At 36.1% G+C, this 18,746-nt stretch overlaps 1 protein-coding gene across 1 annotated transcript in view; it reads right to left on the bottom strand.

Annotated features, from left to right (window-relative positions):
- Positions 1–18,746, bottom strand: part of APPL1 (adaptor protein, phosphotyrosine interacting with PH domain and leucine zipper 1) — a 43,821-nt gene that overhangs the window by 11,786 nt on the left and 13,289 nt on the right. Inside the window, exons 8-15 of the mRNA XM_027863817.1 lie at positions 15,374–15,520; positions 14,196–14,278; positions 11,579–11,737; positions 9,599–9,787; positions 8,014–8,056; positions 5,269–5,325; positions 2,223–2,314; positions 810–992 (exon numbers count right to left, since the gene is read on the bottom strand). Of these exons, the coding sequence (XP_027719618.1) occupies positions 810–992; positions 2,223–2,314; positions 5,269–5,325; positions 8,014–8,056; positions 9,599–9,787; positions 11,579–11,737; positions 14,196–14,278; positions 15,374–15,520 (953 nt within the window). The remainder of the gene's footprint in view (positions 1–809; positions 993–2,222; positions 2,315–5,268; positions 5,326–8,013; positions 8,057–9,598; positions 9,788–11,578; positions 11,738–14,195; positions 14,279–15,373; positions 15,521–18,746) is intronic.

Here is an 18,746-nt window from a genome sequence, read left to right as displayed (position 1 = left end):
GCTTTTCTTAATTACAGTTGTCAGGTTTCAGGAGCAACTATTTTGACCAGCACTACAGCTGTAGGAAGAATCTCTGTAACAATGAAGCATTGTAATGAGAACTACAATAAAAGTTTGCTCGGTGTACTAATTTGGTGAAATGTTAGTGTATTAATTTAGCTCCAAATACAGCTATCTAGAATAGCTCTGTAATACAGATATTTCTTCATCTCTGAATGTAGTAAAGTAAAAATCTAAACTTTCAGACTGTTTCTCAAGGCAGATGAAAAAATACATTGGAAATGAAAGTATGAACATATACAAAGGGAAGAGAAAAAATGTTTTCCTCATTTTCCAAAATTATTGAATTTTTGTTCCACTCAAAGAAAGAAAAATGGAAGGAGAACTGAAAATTTAAATAAAATTTGGAAACAAACAGATGGAGAGAGCTAAATTTTGGAAGGTCTAAGTGGTTCTAAAATAATCCTGGCATTAACACTACATGAAATGCATCTCTTGAATACACCTGACCTATTACATCAAATGGCTAAATTTATTTCAGCAATTAATCTGGATGGCTGAGTACTTGGATAAAAGCCATGTATTCCAAATCTATATACTAAGAGAAGTCAACAAATAAGGTGAATTCAAGCAGATTTTCATTATGCTTTATTTCAGAAACATGAAGAGACAGCTGCTAACTTTCTGATATAGAAAAAGCAAATAACATTAATGATACATGATACTGAGTAGGTCAATTTCAAATGGTTAAGCTAAATTATAAAAACAAGGAGAATAAAGCATAAGAGTTTTAATGTTGTTTCACCTACTTGCCTCCCTGCCCAGAATTTTTAGCCTGGCCAGGCTGATCTTCGCTAACAGGAGAAATTATGTCAAATTGTATAGGTGTATCTGGGGCAACGAGGGAATCCAGGGAAAGGGTCGCCAAAGTTGTTGACTCAGATCCAAGAGACCCTGAACTACTAGTTCGAGCTGTGTGTGGTCGAGGTTGTCTAAAAAGAGAGAAAAGCAAGAAAATACTCAATTTTAAGTTTTTGGAAACTATACTTAATATTTTTTAAAAGTGGATATATACAAGTCAAAAAACACACGAAAAAATGTTAAATCTTTAATAACCACTGAAATGCAAATTGAAACAACTCTGACATCTCAAATGACACTCATAAAATTGGTTAAGATAAAAGATGTCAATTCAATGCTGGAGTGAGGCTGTGATAAAAAACAAAACAAAACAGGACCTTTATTACATTACGAAAGGAGTTGTCAAGTTGTTTGACTTTTTGGAAAGTAATAAAAAATTAAACTAAGTTACAAGACCGTGCCTGTCCTTTGACTGAATGGTCCCACTAGTACAAGGGTTCTTAACCTTTTTAAAAGAGCTTTGCAAACTTTAATGAGCTTTATAAATGCTAGACTTTTGGGATATCCTATATACACATACAAACAGTAACAAATTCATGCTAAATAAACCAGAAAATAAAAGTTGCACAAAATAAGGATTATATGGACACTCCTGTGTTAAATCTATTTATACATATGTATGTACATATGTATGTATATCTTCTGGGCTGGAGTTTAAAAATGGTAAATAAATTTAGCACATGCACAATCATTAACAATTCTATAATTGTCTTTTTCTCTTATTTTTGTGCACATATTTGAATACTTTATTAGTTTAAGGGAAATTTCAACAAAATATATGTAAAAAAGCAAAAGATGGGATGAGATGGGGCAGCTAGGTGGCGCAGTGGATAGAGCACTGACCCTGGATTCAGGAGGACCTGAGTTCAAATCCTGAGTTACTATCTCTGTGACCCTAGGTAAGTCACTTAACCCCACTGCCTAGCCAAAAAAAAAAAAAAAAGGTGGGATGAGAGAAAACAAAAATATAAAAACACAAAAACCTGATTTTTAACCATATCAAATCATGGCTTCTTGGAATTCTAAAAGATGTGTTAATAGATCCAGAAGTATAAAATAAAACACACTCAAACACTAGAGATATCTGGATAAGTGACCTGCCATGAAGGATCTGCTGTTTTAAAAATTTCGACTTTAGCAGATTAATTGTAAATTCACACCATTAAAATATAATTATAATATAGCCTGAGAGAACTGTTTCCATATTAGTGTGCACAGCACTGCTAAGATCAAAGTATACAAAATTCTGGTCACTTTAACTATCTCATAAAGCTCTTTAAATAAGCAATCATGTAACTTACGGGTTTGGCCGCAAGCTCTCATGCCTCTGCTGGAAAGATGGTGATGGGGTGACTGCTTCTAGAGCTGACTGATTTACTCTTGCAGCAATTTCCTGTATTAATTTTTAGAAAAAGATCTTCAGAAAAGTAAATGAGTCAGAAGCCACAATACAATATTTTTAATTAACAAAGTTACAAACAACATACTAAGTTAGATCCTTTTGAAGTTGCAATAAAACGTGAACCTATGGCATACCTCCAGACATTCCAGCTCTAACAGTAAGAGATGTTAACTTCTAAACATCATCAATTCAGATGTCCTTCTTCATTAGTTAAACTACTTAGTTTTCATTAAGACATAACAGTATCTTAAATCTTTTGAGTTTAGGTACCAACTTTTTTTTTCAAATTTAAATTTTTTTATTCATTTTGAACTTAAATACACAGCAAAATATAAAAAGAGGATTCAATATAAAACCATGAATTTCCATTTCAGACTGTTAACTTTTTTTGGAAAAACTATGTAATAAATACTACACATTGTTTTCAAAGCTCCTCTGCTTTTTTGTGCTTCCAAGTTTTCTTTTGTTCTCTGCTATACACTTTTAATTTTTTTCTCCCTCCTCACAAATCCTCACAATCATTAGCCAGGATTCACCTCCTCACCCCGCCTTAGAGAAGGCTATAATTAAATACAAATATATGTGTGGGTATGTATGTATGTGTGCGTGTGTGTGTGTGTATATACATACACGCACATACATACACACACATACATGCACATGTGTATGTAATATAAAAATACAAATACACACATAAATGGTACCCACTTTTTTAGACATGCTAAATATTGACATTGCAAGGTATTTTCAGATGTCACGTTAAATGTCAGCAGGCAGGCCACAGATGGCACTTCTTTCTTTTTCATGACATTTTCCTCACTATTTCCACAACTGTTGAGCATTGGCTATGTGCGCAGGTCCTATGCTAGGTACAATAATAATAACTGAAAAGCTAATTTTAAATAGAAAAAGTCTATATATTAAAACAAAAAAACCCTGTCAATTAGCATTTTTAAAGTAGTATGTTGATTTTATTTATAAATGGCATAACTCCCAAGAAATGCATGTGCATTCTTCCAAATACAACTTTTAAAGACTTGGCTAACAAATAGAAATTACTCTGCCACTGGATATTTTAGATAGTAGTTATTATAAATTTACTCAAAATGTTAAAATACATGACCAAATTGGTAGATTTTTAAAAATTTGTGGGGAAAGAACCATAATTTTAATTTATGAACATCTAAAACATATTCCCAACATTTTCCCCCAGACACGAACACATCCTAATTTGTATTTTGATTTTATTTTTGCTTTCAATAAAAAAGAAAAAGACTAGACTGACAGATCAAGCAAAAGGCTTGTTTAGGGATTACCAATGATTTTCTAGGGCTGCAACAAAAACAAGGAGTTTTATTTACAAAAACAGAGGAGTTTTATTATTTAAACTGCTTCTTTTTCCTTACTTACCTCCGACTTTCTACCAGATTTCTCCAACAGCATGTTCTGCTTTCATTCCAAACTCAATTCCATAACTCAATGCAAAATCTTCACCAAACTACTTTCCCATTCCAAATTCCCAGTTGTTGGCAAGGGTTCCCCTTTTGTCTGCCCAACCTGTCTACCCTAAGCTGGTTTTAGGATTACATACAACTCATCCTTTTTTATCTGGTTCAGCTGCCACTCTGAATTCTTTCTTTGAAATGTTTCCCAGATTCACTTTTCTCTTTTTACTCTGGCAGGTACCACTCCAGCTGTTCCAGGCCTGCACCTGCATCTCATACCTCAATGACTCTAACTGGCTTCCCTTTCCCTGTTCTAATTCATCTTAAACATCAACGCCAGAGTAAAAGAAGTGGGACTTCCCAAGCGTCCCGCCTGTTCAGCAATCATGAGCCAGGATTCACCTATCATGTCATAACCCAGAGGTCGATGGATCAAAACCATCCTCTGAACAAATAAAACTTTTTAAAAATTAAAAAACATTTTAAAAAGCATGACATTTCTGGTCTCTGACCTTAGCTTTGTTCAGAGGACACCTGGCAGCAATAGACTTGCTTTTTCTTCATTAGCTGACTCTTTCATTACAACCTATTGTCCGAAGGCTAGATTGTACCTGCATCAAATTAGGATAGCCCAACTCCTGATCTCAGGCTCGTCCACTTCACTGCTGCCTATGCCCCAGGACCCATTTCTATGGTTCCCTAAAATCCTGCTTTGGTGATGGATATCTTAATGACTTTCTATTTCCTGCTATGGATAAGGAAGATATTGGATCTGGGATTTCACTGATAGAGTAATCCTTCTATTCCTACAGACTGGTGACTTCTCTACAATTTAGAGTCTGAGAGTTTCCTAAGGCCCTGAGAGATTAAATGACTTCTGAGCTTCATATGTATGTATGTAGTATGGATCAGAAGCAAGATGTGAATCCAGATCTTCCTGGCTCTAGGGCCAAGCTGCTTCTCTATTTATCAGGACTACATTCCATTACTAGAATATCAAAGTACATTCAGTAGATATGTAATAATTATGTTTATATGAATCCTGTATCTGTCTCTTTCCCATTGTGCCTAATGCTACCTCAAGCACAAACATAGGTCCTTAATAAATCCTTAGATGATTTTGGTGTTTCCCTCCAGGGATGCGGAACCTGTGACCTGGAGGTGCGGCCTTCTGACGGAGTCCAAGTTTTACAGAACAAATTATTTTATAAGGGGATTTGTTCCGTGAAGTTTGGATTTGTTTAAAGGGTGGCACTTGAGGCCTCAGAGGGTCACATGTGGCCTTGAGGCCGCAGGTTTCCCACCCCCTCTGGGCCTATACCATGTTTAATGGGGTTGAGAAATGGGGACTGAGTACAGATGTGATGTATTGTGGTTATAAGGTCAAGATGAAATTAAAAAAATATTACTCAAGAAATTACATTATTCAAGAATTCAAGAAATTATGATTTAATTCACAAAAAAACAACAACTAGATTTTGCTATTGCAATCAATATTACCTCTGGATTTTCACTTAAATATATCTGTTTGGAGATATTGTTTATTGTACAAATCCACTGAAAGAGAAAACAGAAAACAATTTAAGGCTTTATATCAAAACTTCTCAAGAACAAAATACATAATATTTAGTTAACATACAACATTTTCATCAGAAGTAACATTACTAGTTCATTCTTTCTAATGGGGAGGAAATTTTAACTGAATTCAGAGTCTATTAACTGGCTAATTTTTAAGCAGTTGCCAGGTCTTCTCGATTCTAATTTCATGACATTTCTCCTATCATGACTACATCTAGTCATACAGTCACCATGCTAGTTTGGGCTTTTATTTCCTCTTGTCTGTATATTGATTATTACTGTTATGTTTTGGTCTAGACTTATGATTTATTAGTGCAGTAAAATTTCCAGTGTGGAAATGTCCCCCACAAAATACAGATCAGCACAACTCATTTGTACCTCAGTCTTAGAGAGCTGCTTGGAGTTGAGTAGTTAAGTGACCTGCCCATGGTGACAAAGGTAGCATATGTGCCTCTGATGGACTTGAACCAATGTTTTCCTGACTATTCACCACACCATGTGGCTTATCATTTATTTTTTAGAAACTCGGGGAAAAAATAAGTTTACTATGTGTATACTATTATAATAGCCTTGGTATTCTTGATTCTGGTTGCTTGCCTCTCCAAACCATTCTCCATGCATCTGACAAAAAAAAAAGAATCTTCCTAGGGCACAAGTCTGATCATTTTTCCTTTCTTTCCTCTAGGTTAAAATATGATAAAAAATGATCTGCCTTCAAAGCCTTCCTTTCTGGTCTTTCCATCTGCGCTAGCCCACCCAGACTACTAGCCACTCTCCAAATGCCGCATCTCCTCTCCTGTCTCTGTGTACCAGCACAAAGTACACGCCATTCCCAGTGTACTGCCTTTCCGCATTGCTGCCTCTCACAATCCTTACCACTTTCTTCAAGGAAGCTTTCCTTGATCACTTCAATTGTGTAATGTTCTTTTCCTCCTCAAATTACTTTTGTGTTTATTTATCTGCTATTTATTACATCTCTCCCTCTACCCTCCCCACCCTTCCCCAGCCAATCCCCAGTAGAATGTAAAAATCTAAGTTTAAGGGCTGGAACTGTTTGAGCTGGTGGTACAATAGATAAGGACACTGGGCCCACAGCCTGGAAGATCTGAGTTCAAATCCAGCCTCAGACACTTACCAGCTCTGTGACCCTGGGCAAGTTACTTAACCTGTATTAGCCCGAGTTTCCTTATCTGTAAAAATAGTTGTAAGAATAGCACCCACTTCCCAGGGATACTGTGAGGATCAAATGAAATAATATTTGTATTTATACTGTAATATTTTATTTTGCTTTGCAAGTTTTAAAGTATTACATGAATGCTAGCTGTTATTATTTTTGTCTGTGTATTCACAATGCTTAGTAGGGCTGTGCACATAACAAGTGCTTACTAAATGTTTGTTGAACTAAATTAGGTGTTAAATAACCTTCTGAGCAGATCATAATATCCAAATTTTATTTCAAATAATGAACATGGAAACTTCCTAGCAATTATAACACAGAATCACAGAGTTAAATTAACAGCTGGAAAGGAGTCCAACCCCCTCAATGACACAGGTGAGGAAAGCAGGTAGAGTACTTCATCCAGGGTCATACATATCTAAGAAGCAGAGCCAGGATTCTAATCCACGGCCTGTGACCCCAGCCCTTTTACCCTTTCTGTGGTACCAGGCTGCTACCAATGTTAACACAACACAAACCATGCACTCTTCTTGTATCATTTTGCCCAGAAAGGCATTTGGGGTCGGATACCCTGTATGGGTTTAATGCAAATTTCAAGAGTAGTTCTTTGCTAATGATAACTATTCCACATAATAAACTTTTAAAAATTTCCAAAAGATCTCTTTATGAAATCTATGTTCTTTTTATTTCATTTCTCCTCATACTGCTATGTGCTATGATTAGTCTGGTGGCCCTTTACGCTCTTATGTGTCTGGCGTATCTCATACCTTGACCCTTTCCTGAACACCAGTTTTGTTTACTAAATCCAGCACAGGGTAGAGAACATACCTGACAGCTTCCCCAGAGAACAGAAAGCATTAACGATTTTGATAACTATCAAGTTATCTTTTCCTCAAGGGCAACATTCAAAGGAAAATCTGACTCCTTTCCAAAAGCTGTCTTGTAGGAATACTACGACAGGGTAAGCATGATAAGTTTTTCAACAAGTTATACTATAAAACTGATTAGAAATTTGTGCCTGTTTAGAGAAACTTTCCCCTAATGTTCCCTTCCCCCTCCACCCCAGCCAAACACACATACAACATGTCAGTTCAGTTATTTGTAGGTACCTTACCTTCCATACCTGGTGTACTATAAGCAAAAATGGAGCTAAAAATAAAAGACTTGTAAGGAAGAATACGGATTCCCAAATCTTTGTTTTTCTGTCTTTCATTCCCCTTCCCAATGGTTTTAGAGTTTCAGCTGCTACAGGTCATATCTGTGGCCACTATGTACTTAGTTGGCAGGTGGTGAGAGAACGGTATAAATTAGACTGACATTTCATGACACTGCCAGCCTGCCAACTCAGAAAGCAATGGTCATAAGGTCCAAAGGTACCTTCTTAAGCCTTCCAAACAGCAGTACGCTGACAAGAAACATAAGCATTCCTCTTGGAAAAAATGCATTTTGACAAAAGTTCTCTTTAAAGGTATTAACTAGATACAATTTACCTCTTCATAGTCTTTTTTACTTTCTGCTTGCAAAATTGAAGACCTGAAAGGAGGAAAAGAAATTTGAGTTTCAGTTTTTTTAAAGTACCTTTCAATAAGATCTGAAAGTATTTATTCTTCCTTAAATGTAAGTCAAAACCAATCAATTTGTACTTCTTTACATGGAATTAGACTTTAGTAAGCTTAACTTTTGTTATGTGTGCCAAATTCTATGAAATCAGAAACAGATATTGTTCCATCAGAACATCAACTTTATATAATGAATTGAAATTTCTACCAGGACAATGAGAGTCAGCTTGGTAGGGGTGGAGAGGAGAGAGCAGGCCTCACTGTCAGGAAACCTTGGGTTCAAATTTTACCTTTTACCTAGACTAGCTTGTGCCCCTGGGCAGATATTGTAAGATGAATGCACCAGGAAACCTTCTAAAACTCAAGGCTACATAACAACTGTTGATCTGCTTGATAAAGGGAGGCTTCCTATCAAGGCATTATACCAATAAGACCACACTCAATGACTAGAACAAAAAAATAAAAACCCAGAAATAAATCAAAGACAAAATCTCAGACAATTCATTTCAGTTTTCTGATCCTTAATGATGTTTATCAAATTAATCAATGACTAATTTAGAAAACCTACTTTAAATTATCTTTTGGATTACTCATGCTTTAATAAGCCTTAAAAGCAACCTATTAATCATAAATAAGGAGACTTTGTCTTTAAGAGGGTTATCAAAAAAATATTTGGGAGACTAAATTCTCTGCTGAGAGAAAAAGTGAAAAACAATTTTACTAAGTTTCCATTATACTACTAATGGTGAAATAGTAAATTTATAACAAGTAGCCAAACAAGCTAAAACTGAAGACACAAAATGTCAAAAACTGTTGTATCCACTGTCAGTTTAATCCTTTTGATGCAGGGAGAACAAAAGGACCATCTAATATTGACTACAGAGAAAGGAGACAACAAGCTAAAGAATTTTTAAAATTATAAAATGAGAGGAAAAATAATTCTCTCAAACTTTAAAGATTTCCTAAGACTCACAGGAAAATTAAGCAGAAAAAAGGTACCGGATTCGAAATACCTCACATTAGGAAAAGTTTGGCTGAGAATCAAAGCAGTGTCCAAACAGAAAAAAAAAAAAAAGGAGAATTTAAGGCATATGTAAAACAAAACAGTGAAGATGTTCATGTAATATTGAGAAAATTAACTTATCTATACTGGATCTCATTTAAGAGTAGAAGGAGTCATCAAAATGACTTAAAACTATAAATATGAAAAAACTGAATCTAATCAGTTATATCTGAATAAAAAAATCAATACACAAAGTAGTTAAATTTTAACAGACTCAGAACTAAATGAATACACAACCATTTAGTATATTAACTACTCTAAAAGGCTAAGAAAGCAAAATTCCAGAAAAAAAAAATCCCTAACTCAATCCACTATTTGCATTTATTAAAGGAATCTTACATTGAATGTATTTTATAAGAAATATAATTTCAGATACTTTGGAATTTTAAAAAATCACCAGCCTTTTCATAACTTGTTCTGATATTAAAATATATAAACAGAAAAAGCACTTACTTTTTGCCATCAAAGGAAGTGATCTGGAAACAATACCGTCTATCTTCACAGTCAACAGCCATTACAGAGCAGTTGTCTATGTCCATGGCAAGGCCTCCCGCCACATCTCCCCGGGCCTGATTCATCAGGTTTCCACCTTGAGTAAAGTAAAATTGTCTGTCCCAGGTAGAGGACACGAGGCCAGTCTTACTAATCAAAGAAAGCATATTCTCATTTAGTAGTGACATGTATAAACTTTTCACAACTTTCAAGAAATTAACAGAAAAGTAACATACAACTCAAACCAAGAATAATTCTAAAACTTGCCAAATAGACACTATATGGCAAAATGTTGTTCTTTAAACTGAAGAGTCTCTACACATTCTAATTTAAATCAATGTTATAGAAACTGATAAATAAAACTGATTATAAATGAGTTAAGTGGCTGCTTTCAATCCTTGCTCTGTGTTCTGTTATAATCTCTGTTTATCTCATGCTATTTGTTAGAGCCAGTTGCCAAGAAAAGATCCACTGATCCACTGATTTTCTCAGTCAGAAAGAGATTAGGAATATCCACATATATAATGCTTCTAAAGCAATGTTTGGAAATCTAACAGCAGGTGACATAAGGTTATTTCAATATGCAAAATAATACTAACATAAAACAGAATTAAGTTTTATGTGCACAAAGGCAAAATGTGGGCCCTGCTGCTTCAAAAGAATCCTTACTTTACATTTCTTGGTACAGAGATTTTACTGGGTCCAAACTGAGTTTTCACAATAACACATCCATTATAACCAAGAGAAAACTGTCCCTTTGGATCCTGAAAGGCTTTTATATCACTAAAATATAAATTATTTAGCCACCAAAGTAGTTCTATATTTTGTCCAGACCTGTGATTTTATCATTGTAGGGAAATCCCTGTGATGAGGAAGCTTTTTTAACTAATGAAAACCAACAACTGTTTAACTTAAGCCTTAAAGAGAAGTTCAAGCTCTCAGAGATTAAGGGACAGCGTCACATGGCCAGGACAGGTCAGAAGCAGGGCTTGACCCCAGTTGCTTTCTAATTCTGTGGCCAGTTTTCTCTCCATTCCGCCATTCTGTTCTTGGTGTAATTTGGGGGGCCAAAAACAAAACACTATCAAGTTTTAGACCAATTTTATTTTTCAATGGAGACTGATTTTAAGCAAACTACATTCCTTAATAATGCTAAATGACTCAATGAATACCAAAGTGGAACGTGATTTTGTAGCTCCAGTGCTTAGCAGTGTCTGGCCCACAGCAAGCACTTCATAAATGTATGCTGGCTGAGACTGATTGGTGATTTCTTCTTTATTTTGTAAGCGAAAAATTACTCTCAGAATATAGTTCAAGCTTCATGTGAAATTCACATTTGACAGACTTCATGGCATGTTTTAAAGGGAGCTAGGTAACACAGTACAAAGAGTGAGAGACAGACACGGAGTCACAAACACTCAAGGCCAAATCCTGTTTCAGACACTTCCTAGCTGCGTGACCCTGGGCAAGGCACTCCTGTTTACCTTCATTTCCTTATTTGTAAAAATGGAGAAAATAACAGCAACTACCTCCCAGGTTTGTTTTGAGGACAAAATGAGCTATTATTTATAAAGCACATTGAAATCTTAAATTGCTATATAAAATGCTACCATTATTAGTATATTAATACTCATTAGATCAATTTTATTTTTTCAGTTACAGTAGCTCATGAAGACAATAACCTACAGCATCAATGTAAGAAGAAAGCACAACAATGAAATCACAGGTCCTTAAAGTAATCATACATTTATTTTCATTCCATTCCGCAATACACACATACACACATATAGATATATACACATATACATACATACATATACACACACACATAGATGAAATACCAAAATAATAGTATAGTATATACACATACAATCCTCATTTATAATATACTCTTTTATACTGGACATAAAACTGTTTGAGGTCAAAAGAGTGTTATCTTACTTCCTAGCATTGAGATATCCAGCCTTGCGGGTTAAGTTCCGATGAACAGGAAATTTGGTGATGTCGGGGTCAGGCAAATATAATGGGTCACTGGCTACTTCCAAATCCTCTATTGTCTGTTGCATGGTTTCTACTTCACAATCCATTTCCCTGCGAACACTAACACAGCAAGTTGATAAGTCCAGTGTCAATCGATACAATCTTCACTAAATACATTTATATTTTTACCAAATAACTTTCTTGTAAGGGTAGCTAGGGTGACATAGTGGATAGAGTGCTGGACCTGGAGTCTGGAAGACTCATCTTCCTGAGTTCAAATATAGCCTCAGATACTAGCTGTGTGACCCTCGGCAAATCATTTAACCCGGTTTGCCTCAGTTTCCTCATTTGTAAAATGATCTGGAGAAGGAAATGACAAAAACTTCAGTATCTTTGCCAAGAAATCCCCAAATGGGGTCATGAAGAGTTGGATACAACTGAAACAATGACTTTCTTGAAAATTTAATACACATATAGCTTCAAATTCTGTGCCAAATGTTGGCCTTCTCTAGTGCAGACTGAGAGGGATCTATTATTTATAAACTTAGAACTCCAAAAGTTCTTAGCTTAGAACTCAAGTGTAATAATTTTTTTTTAAAGAAAGTTTAATATAGTAAATTGTTGATTATCTTTACTAATGGAAGGAAACAGCTTAGAGCATTTAAAAAAAAGTCAAGCAACTAATTAAAAAATACTTCAGATTTTATTCTGGAATGCATTTTTTTTTCTGTTTGTTTAAATATGTAGAGATTTGCTGTTCTTAGAACCAAACTGAGTATTGGACATGATGGGGATAAGCGCAGCTGTAAAACAGCTCTGCTTTCCCACGCTATTGAAGGTTGTCACTGGATAATATCATCGTTCAGACTGTGCCAGAATGATTTAGAATTCTTCTCTTCAAGTTCCACACCATGATGAATAGGCTTTCCTGCTGGCTAACCTAGGCTCCCAAACTGGGTCTGTATGGATGGTCAGTCGATAAAGGAAGAGCAAGGTAAAACAGCAGTTCATTCCCTGAATAGACTCCTGAGTACTTACTACATGGAAAACATGAGGTCCTGTAGAGAGTACAGAGATGATTAAGACACAGAGTTTTCCCTAAGGGAGCTTATAGTCTACTAGGAAAGTCATGTGATCACAAATAATGAAATATAATGATAATTTGGGGTAAGTGTCATTGAGACTGGAATGCACAGCAGGAATTTAGAAGGTAGAGATTAACTTCTAGCTAAAGGCATGAGGAAAGGCATACACTATGAGGTTAAAAAAAATCTATCAGGTAAAAGGAATGGAGTGGACAAAGGGACAGAAGCAGGATGGTGTGGGGTGATGAGTTCTGAGTGAAGGTGACATGCCTTATGGATCTAGGCCTGGTGATCAGCATCACAGTATACACTGCATGCTTATCAGCTTTACAGCTGACATAAAGCTAGGAGGAGAAACAGTCAGGATCCTAAAAGATCTTTACAAGCTAGGCTAAGAATATGAAATTTTACAAATAGAAATGTATAGCCTTACACTTGGGTTTAAAAAACAGTCAACTTCCCAAAAACAAGATTGGGAAAGCGGTTGCTAGGCAGCAGTTTGTCCGAAAACCAAAACCGAAACAACCAAACCAAACCAAAACCAAAATTCTAGGGGCTTTATCCAATAGTCTAAACCTATAAAAAGACAAAATAAGTCATAAAAAACTGAAGGGAAGAGAGAAGACGGAGGAGAGGATAAAAAGAAAATGCAATGTTGGTGGATCTGTGAGCTAACAGGTGGACTGGTCAAAACTTTTGGATAGCAATATGGTGATGTACAACAAGACTCACAAAACTTAATACTTTAGATAAAGTGATTCTTTTGCTATCATTTAATTCAAAATATATTAAGAAAAGGGAAAAAAGGCCCATTTGTACAAAAGCATCTATAATTGATTGACAATGGCAAAAATTTAGAAACAAACTTCACATAAAATTGGGGAATGGATGGTTGAATGAATTGTGTAGTGCATTTTAATGTAATTGAATATTATGGTATCATAAACAAAAAATCTGTAGCATAAGAGGAAATATGAAAAGCATTATATGAGGTAATGCAAATTAAGATGACCAAAAGAACATGCAGATTCTTAACTATAGCTACATGAAAATTAAAATCAAGTCAAAGCTAACAGAACTTCAGAGAGAACTGGGAAAAGGCAAACTTGTTTGTTTCCCCACTTATGTGGCTCTTTGTTCAACTGCACAGTAGTTTTTGGGAGTCCTCAGCAATATTTTCCTCTTGTTTATTTTCTTTGGCAGGGTGGTGGTGCAAGGGAATGAGGGCTGGTCTGAGAGTGAGGAGAGAGAGCCCTGCAAGTGACTCCTGCCTCTGTTACTGACAAGCTGTGTGACCAAATCAAGTCCCAACCTCTTTGATCCGGTTTTCTTATATTAAAACTGTGATATTACCTGTGATGCCTCCTACAAAGGGTTGTTGTGAGACAAGATGCTATTTACAGGCCATACAAAAAAAAAAAAAACCACATGACAAAAATAAGATGTTTTTATTGAGATTAAATAAATGGTAAATATAGCAGGAACACACTTACTTCTGTACACTTGTTCCAATATTTGCTAAAAATTCTTCTAGCTGTTCATTGAGATTTTCAGAACCCATCTTGAAGAAACTTATCTAGGAGGAAAAAAGCCAAAATTTTATTTAAATATAACCTCTACAACACCACTATATATTTATCAGAAAAAGATCAATATATATTTAATTTTCTGAAAATTAACTTTTATGGTTAAAACATGTTTCAATTTCCATTAAACTCTGATAATCTAGGGCCTTAATTCTTATTTCTCCTTCCTACTGCATGCCTTTTGGCTATTGCTGTGCTTCTACTTTTATTAGGAAGTGGTCAAAGTAAAGGAAAAATAAAACTCAAACTTATCCTGCTATTCTTTAATATCAATAATACATAACTTATATAATACGTAACAGTAACATAACTGAGTATCCAGAGAGTTAAAAGTGATGACTTTGGGGATCTGTGGCTTTCAGTAAACTACCTCAAGTTGTGACAGGCAGTGTAGTACGGTGGATAGCGAGCTGTCTTCAGGAAGACTCAAGTGCAAGTCATACACAGGCTCTGACACATAATGGCTTTCTGACCACGGACAAATCATTTAATCTCTCAGGCCACAGGCAAGACTATAGCTGTATCTAAGACCAAGACTATAGCTGTTGATCTGCATTGGTAGAGTTAGCTACATTGCTATACCAATGAAATCACAATAAAAATTTCTCAATTACCACACGTAAGAAAGACTTTAAGAAAAAAAAGGAGAAAAAGAGCCACTTCATCACTAAGGTACTCTTAAGACATTCAATGAACTCTTCAGATAAGTACAGATACTAACCTCTGAGATGTAGGGCTCACCTAAGGGCTATTCTGGCCAAAATAATCCACTGACTGTAGCCAACCTTCTCTGGACTTGGTGGGGTCTTCGGCAACAGACAGTCACTGAATTTATGGCCTGGGAGGGACTCACAGGAACTCGAGTACCCATGGGCAAAGCCTTCCAGAAATCATGGTGAGTTCCATGGCATGATGTGATAGAGAAGCTAAGTAGTTTTAAAAGTTATAAAACTTTCTTCTCCTATACTATGTGTATGTGTGTATACACACACACACACACACGTAGATCTATAATACAATTACAATATATTCAAATTTAAAACTTGATGGAGAAATTCACTATAGAATTAACCTCTAATATTTACCTGAGCTTGCATGTATCCAAGCAGGGGCTCTAGCATTGCTATTTTCTTCTTATACTGAAGAGTATTCAACGCACAGAAATAATGCATCATCGTCTGGTGCTGCTTTTTTCTAGAAGTATATACATCTTCAGTAACTTCATACTTCACCTTATAATTAAGAAAAGTACAATGATGCACTCCATTTTATGTACTTCTTGGTAACGTCTATGATGCAAGCACTAAAGAAAATGTTTCAGAATTGTGCACACATTTGATTTGACAAGCACCTACTAGGTGAAAGGCTGGAGAAGGAAATGGCAACCCACTCCAGTATCTTTGTCAAGAAAACCCCAAATGGAGACACCGAGAGTAAAACACGCCTAAAACAGACTGAACAAAAATGGGGAAGGTACTGTGCCAGGTGCCAGGGATACAAACACAAAAAATAAAAGTCCTTGCCTTCAATGAGTTTACCGGGAGGAGTTGAGGGTTGTGGTGTAACATTTACATAAGTGAATTATTTGAGGAGGGGGAAGAGCACTAACAAGAAGTAACTGAATTATCAGCCTGAGTTTTGGGAACATATCGAACCATTTATTGAAACTATACCGTCAATGATTTAATTTTCAGAAATGAAAATCAGAGAAGGAAGATTTTAATTTATATTAGTTTCACAAGCAAGATCCGCTTTAGTAGAAGAACAGAAGGAAGAGAAACTCAGGCCATAAGGTAAATGCAAAACTGCAGGCAGGACTGGCCTTCTTGAACTGCTAGTGTACTTGTTCCCCTACATGACGCAGAGGAGAACAGCTGAAGGGCTTTTCCACTCACAAATATTTCTCCCACCTTGTATTCCTTGTCAATAAACAAAAATTAAGCACTTTCCATTTAAATTTTTTCCTAGGGTTTAAAATGGATAAGACTTCATGGCAACCTTGGGTAGCTAACCACCTTTCTGGACTTCGGTTCCTTTATCTAAGGGCCCTGGACTACATGAATCTTTCCAGCCAAACATAGATTTAACTCAATAGCTTTTCTGTGCTGTCTTTCTCATTACTTAGGTCAAAATAAAATTACACTGATGGACCTGAAGCCAAGGCCTGACTCTTTGTGACATCAGAGAGGAAGAATGATTTAAACACATCTAGATTATCCACAGAAAATGGCCAATCTAAGATTCCCATAAGACAAAACTAAAGCCTTTGTTATCAACACGTTTAAAAGAAAAACCCCAAACCAGAAGTTCAAATATTGTTGTTCTCAATCTATATATTTTGTAATTATTTGCTTTTAAGCCTTATCGGAAATAAGAACATTTGAAATGGGATGATCAGGTCTTCGAGCAGACAACAAGGAAATATTCTTGACCATTAAGAAATGAATTTGTAGAATGGAGATAAGGGGGGAAGGAAACTCCTAGGTATTAAAGAGGTACTACGAGCACTGAAAACGGTTACTGTGAATCCTTGAGAGCCCAGCAGGGGACACTGCCTGCAGGTGTGCTGGCTCTTTGTTTCATTTCGTTTGCTCTGTGATGTCACAATGCCAGTAATTGCAAAAACGATGCTGTTCCAGCACTTTCAGGTTTGTCAAGCTTTTTAAAATGCATGATCTTCTTTGATTCTCATTTTACAGATAGGGGTTCAGAGAGGCTCACTGATTCGCTCAGGGATGTACAGCTAGTAAGCTTTTGAGGCAAGACTTAAATCCTGATCTTTCCAGAATCCAAGTCCAGCGCTCTTTCCATTATGCCATAACAGATCTTTCTCAGCTCTCTCATTATAAAGCTATAGGGGCAAAATAAAGTCAGTGTTACTTTTTATGTTAAATTTCAAAAATAATTCCAATGGAAAATAAAACCTGTCACCTTCACTTTGAGCCCTTTTGTGCTGTGTCAGAACACTTGGAATAATAATAATAAAAAGCCTTAAAAACAGTAACACAGAAACACCTTGGCTTTATCATTTTGTAATTGTGCTCTGTGACTGCAGGTAAGTGCCTTCCCTTCTCTGTGTGTCAGTCTTCTCCTCTGTAAATGGGCCAGTATCTTGAGGTCTGCCATCACTGATGGTGTGCTTTCCAGCCAAGAACCACAGCTGACAATCACAGAGCCAAGTGATGACAGCAGTGCCTCAGCAGAGGTAGATACAATATGTTTTATTAGCCCATTTTTGCAAATGAAAAAACAAAAGCTCAGAGTCTTGTCCATGGGCACATAACTGGTGTCAAGGTCAAGATTTGAACCCAGAACTTCTCAAGTCCATCTCTTCCACACCCTAAGTTGCCTCACAACTTGCTCAACAAAGCTGGAGAGAGCCCATGGGATGTGGAACGAATGAAGTTAATTCCTTGTAGTTTGGTCCTTAATTAAGACCTTTTCTTCCTCCACAGGGATCAGCGATACTCCTGGACATTTTTCGAGGATGCATGAGATAAAGCACTGGATCTGGAATCAAAAGACTGAGGACTGAGTGAGTTCTAGCTTCGCTGCTTGCCAGCTGTGTGACCATGATCACGTCATTTTAAATGAATGGTGCAGTGGATGGAGTGATGGACTTCAAATCAGAAAGACCTAGGTTCAAATCCTGCCTCAGTCCTTTACTAGTGGTGTGACTTTGAGAAAGTCACTTAATCTCTCTCAGCCTCAATTTTCCCATTTATAAAATAGCGATAATCACAGCAATCATCTCCCAGGTAATCTCAGATCAAATGAGTTAACATGTCAAGCGCTTTGCAAACTGTCAAGTGATATATAAATTGCTATTATTATTTTAACTAGGTATTATATATTTATTAAATAATCATAATTATTATAATAAAATGGTGCTAATAATACTTGTATTAGCCTCACAGGGCTTCAAAGGAAGGTAGTCTGCAGGCTCTGAGGTACTTATTTTTTGAGCTACAAATGTCTATTTATGTAATGAAGGAATGAAAAGTATTTATCAAGCGCTTACTATGAAGCCACATCCTGTGCTAAGTGCCAAGAATACAAACATAAAGAGAAGAGCACCCTCCACTCATGGAGCTCTCAGTCTAACTGGAGAAGACAACACATGCAGGAGCACAGACGGAAAGGCTGGGAAGGTCCTACGGGAGCGGGACACATCTCCTCTATCACAGTGTAGTTTCAGCTAAATACTCAACAGCTCAATTTCATTACTCTAGTATTTTAAAAGACTTTTTTTTGGCAACACTCCAGTATATATTTGCTTGTTCATATGACTGTGGATGCCTGAAATTTTATTTAAGTTACAGACTGTGTTAAAAAAAAAAACAACAACTATGTCCTGAGTTAAAGTTTTAGAAAAAGTTATGGTTTAAAATATTCCCAATTTTTTGGGTTTTGTGTGTGTGTGTGTGTGTGTGTGTGTGTGTGTGTGTGTGTGTGTGT

This window comes from Vombatus ursinus, unplaced genomic scaffold (genome assembly GCF_900497805.2).
Source record: "Vombatus ursinus unplaced genomic scaffold, bare-nosed wombat genome assembly UNPS02014773.1, whole genome shotgun sequence".
NCBI lineage: Eukaryota > Metazoa > Chordata > Mammalia > Diprotodontia > Vombatidae > Vombatus > Vombatus ursinus.
Note: the sequence above shows the minus strand (reverse complement) of the source record. Positions and strands in the feature narration are given on the sequence as shown.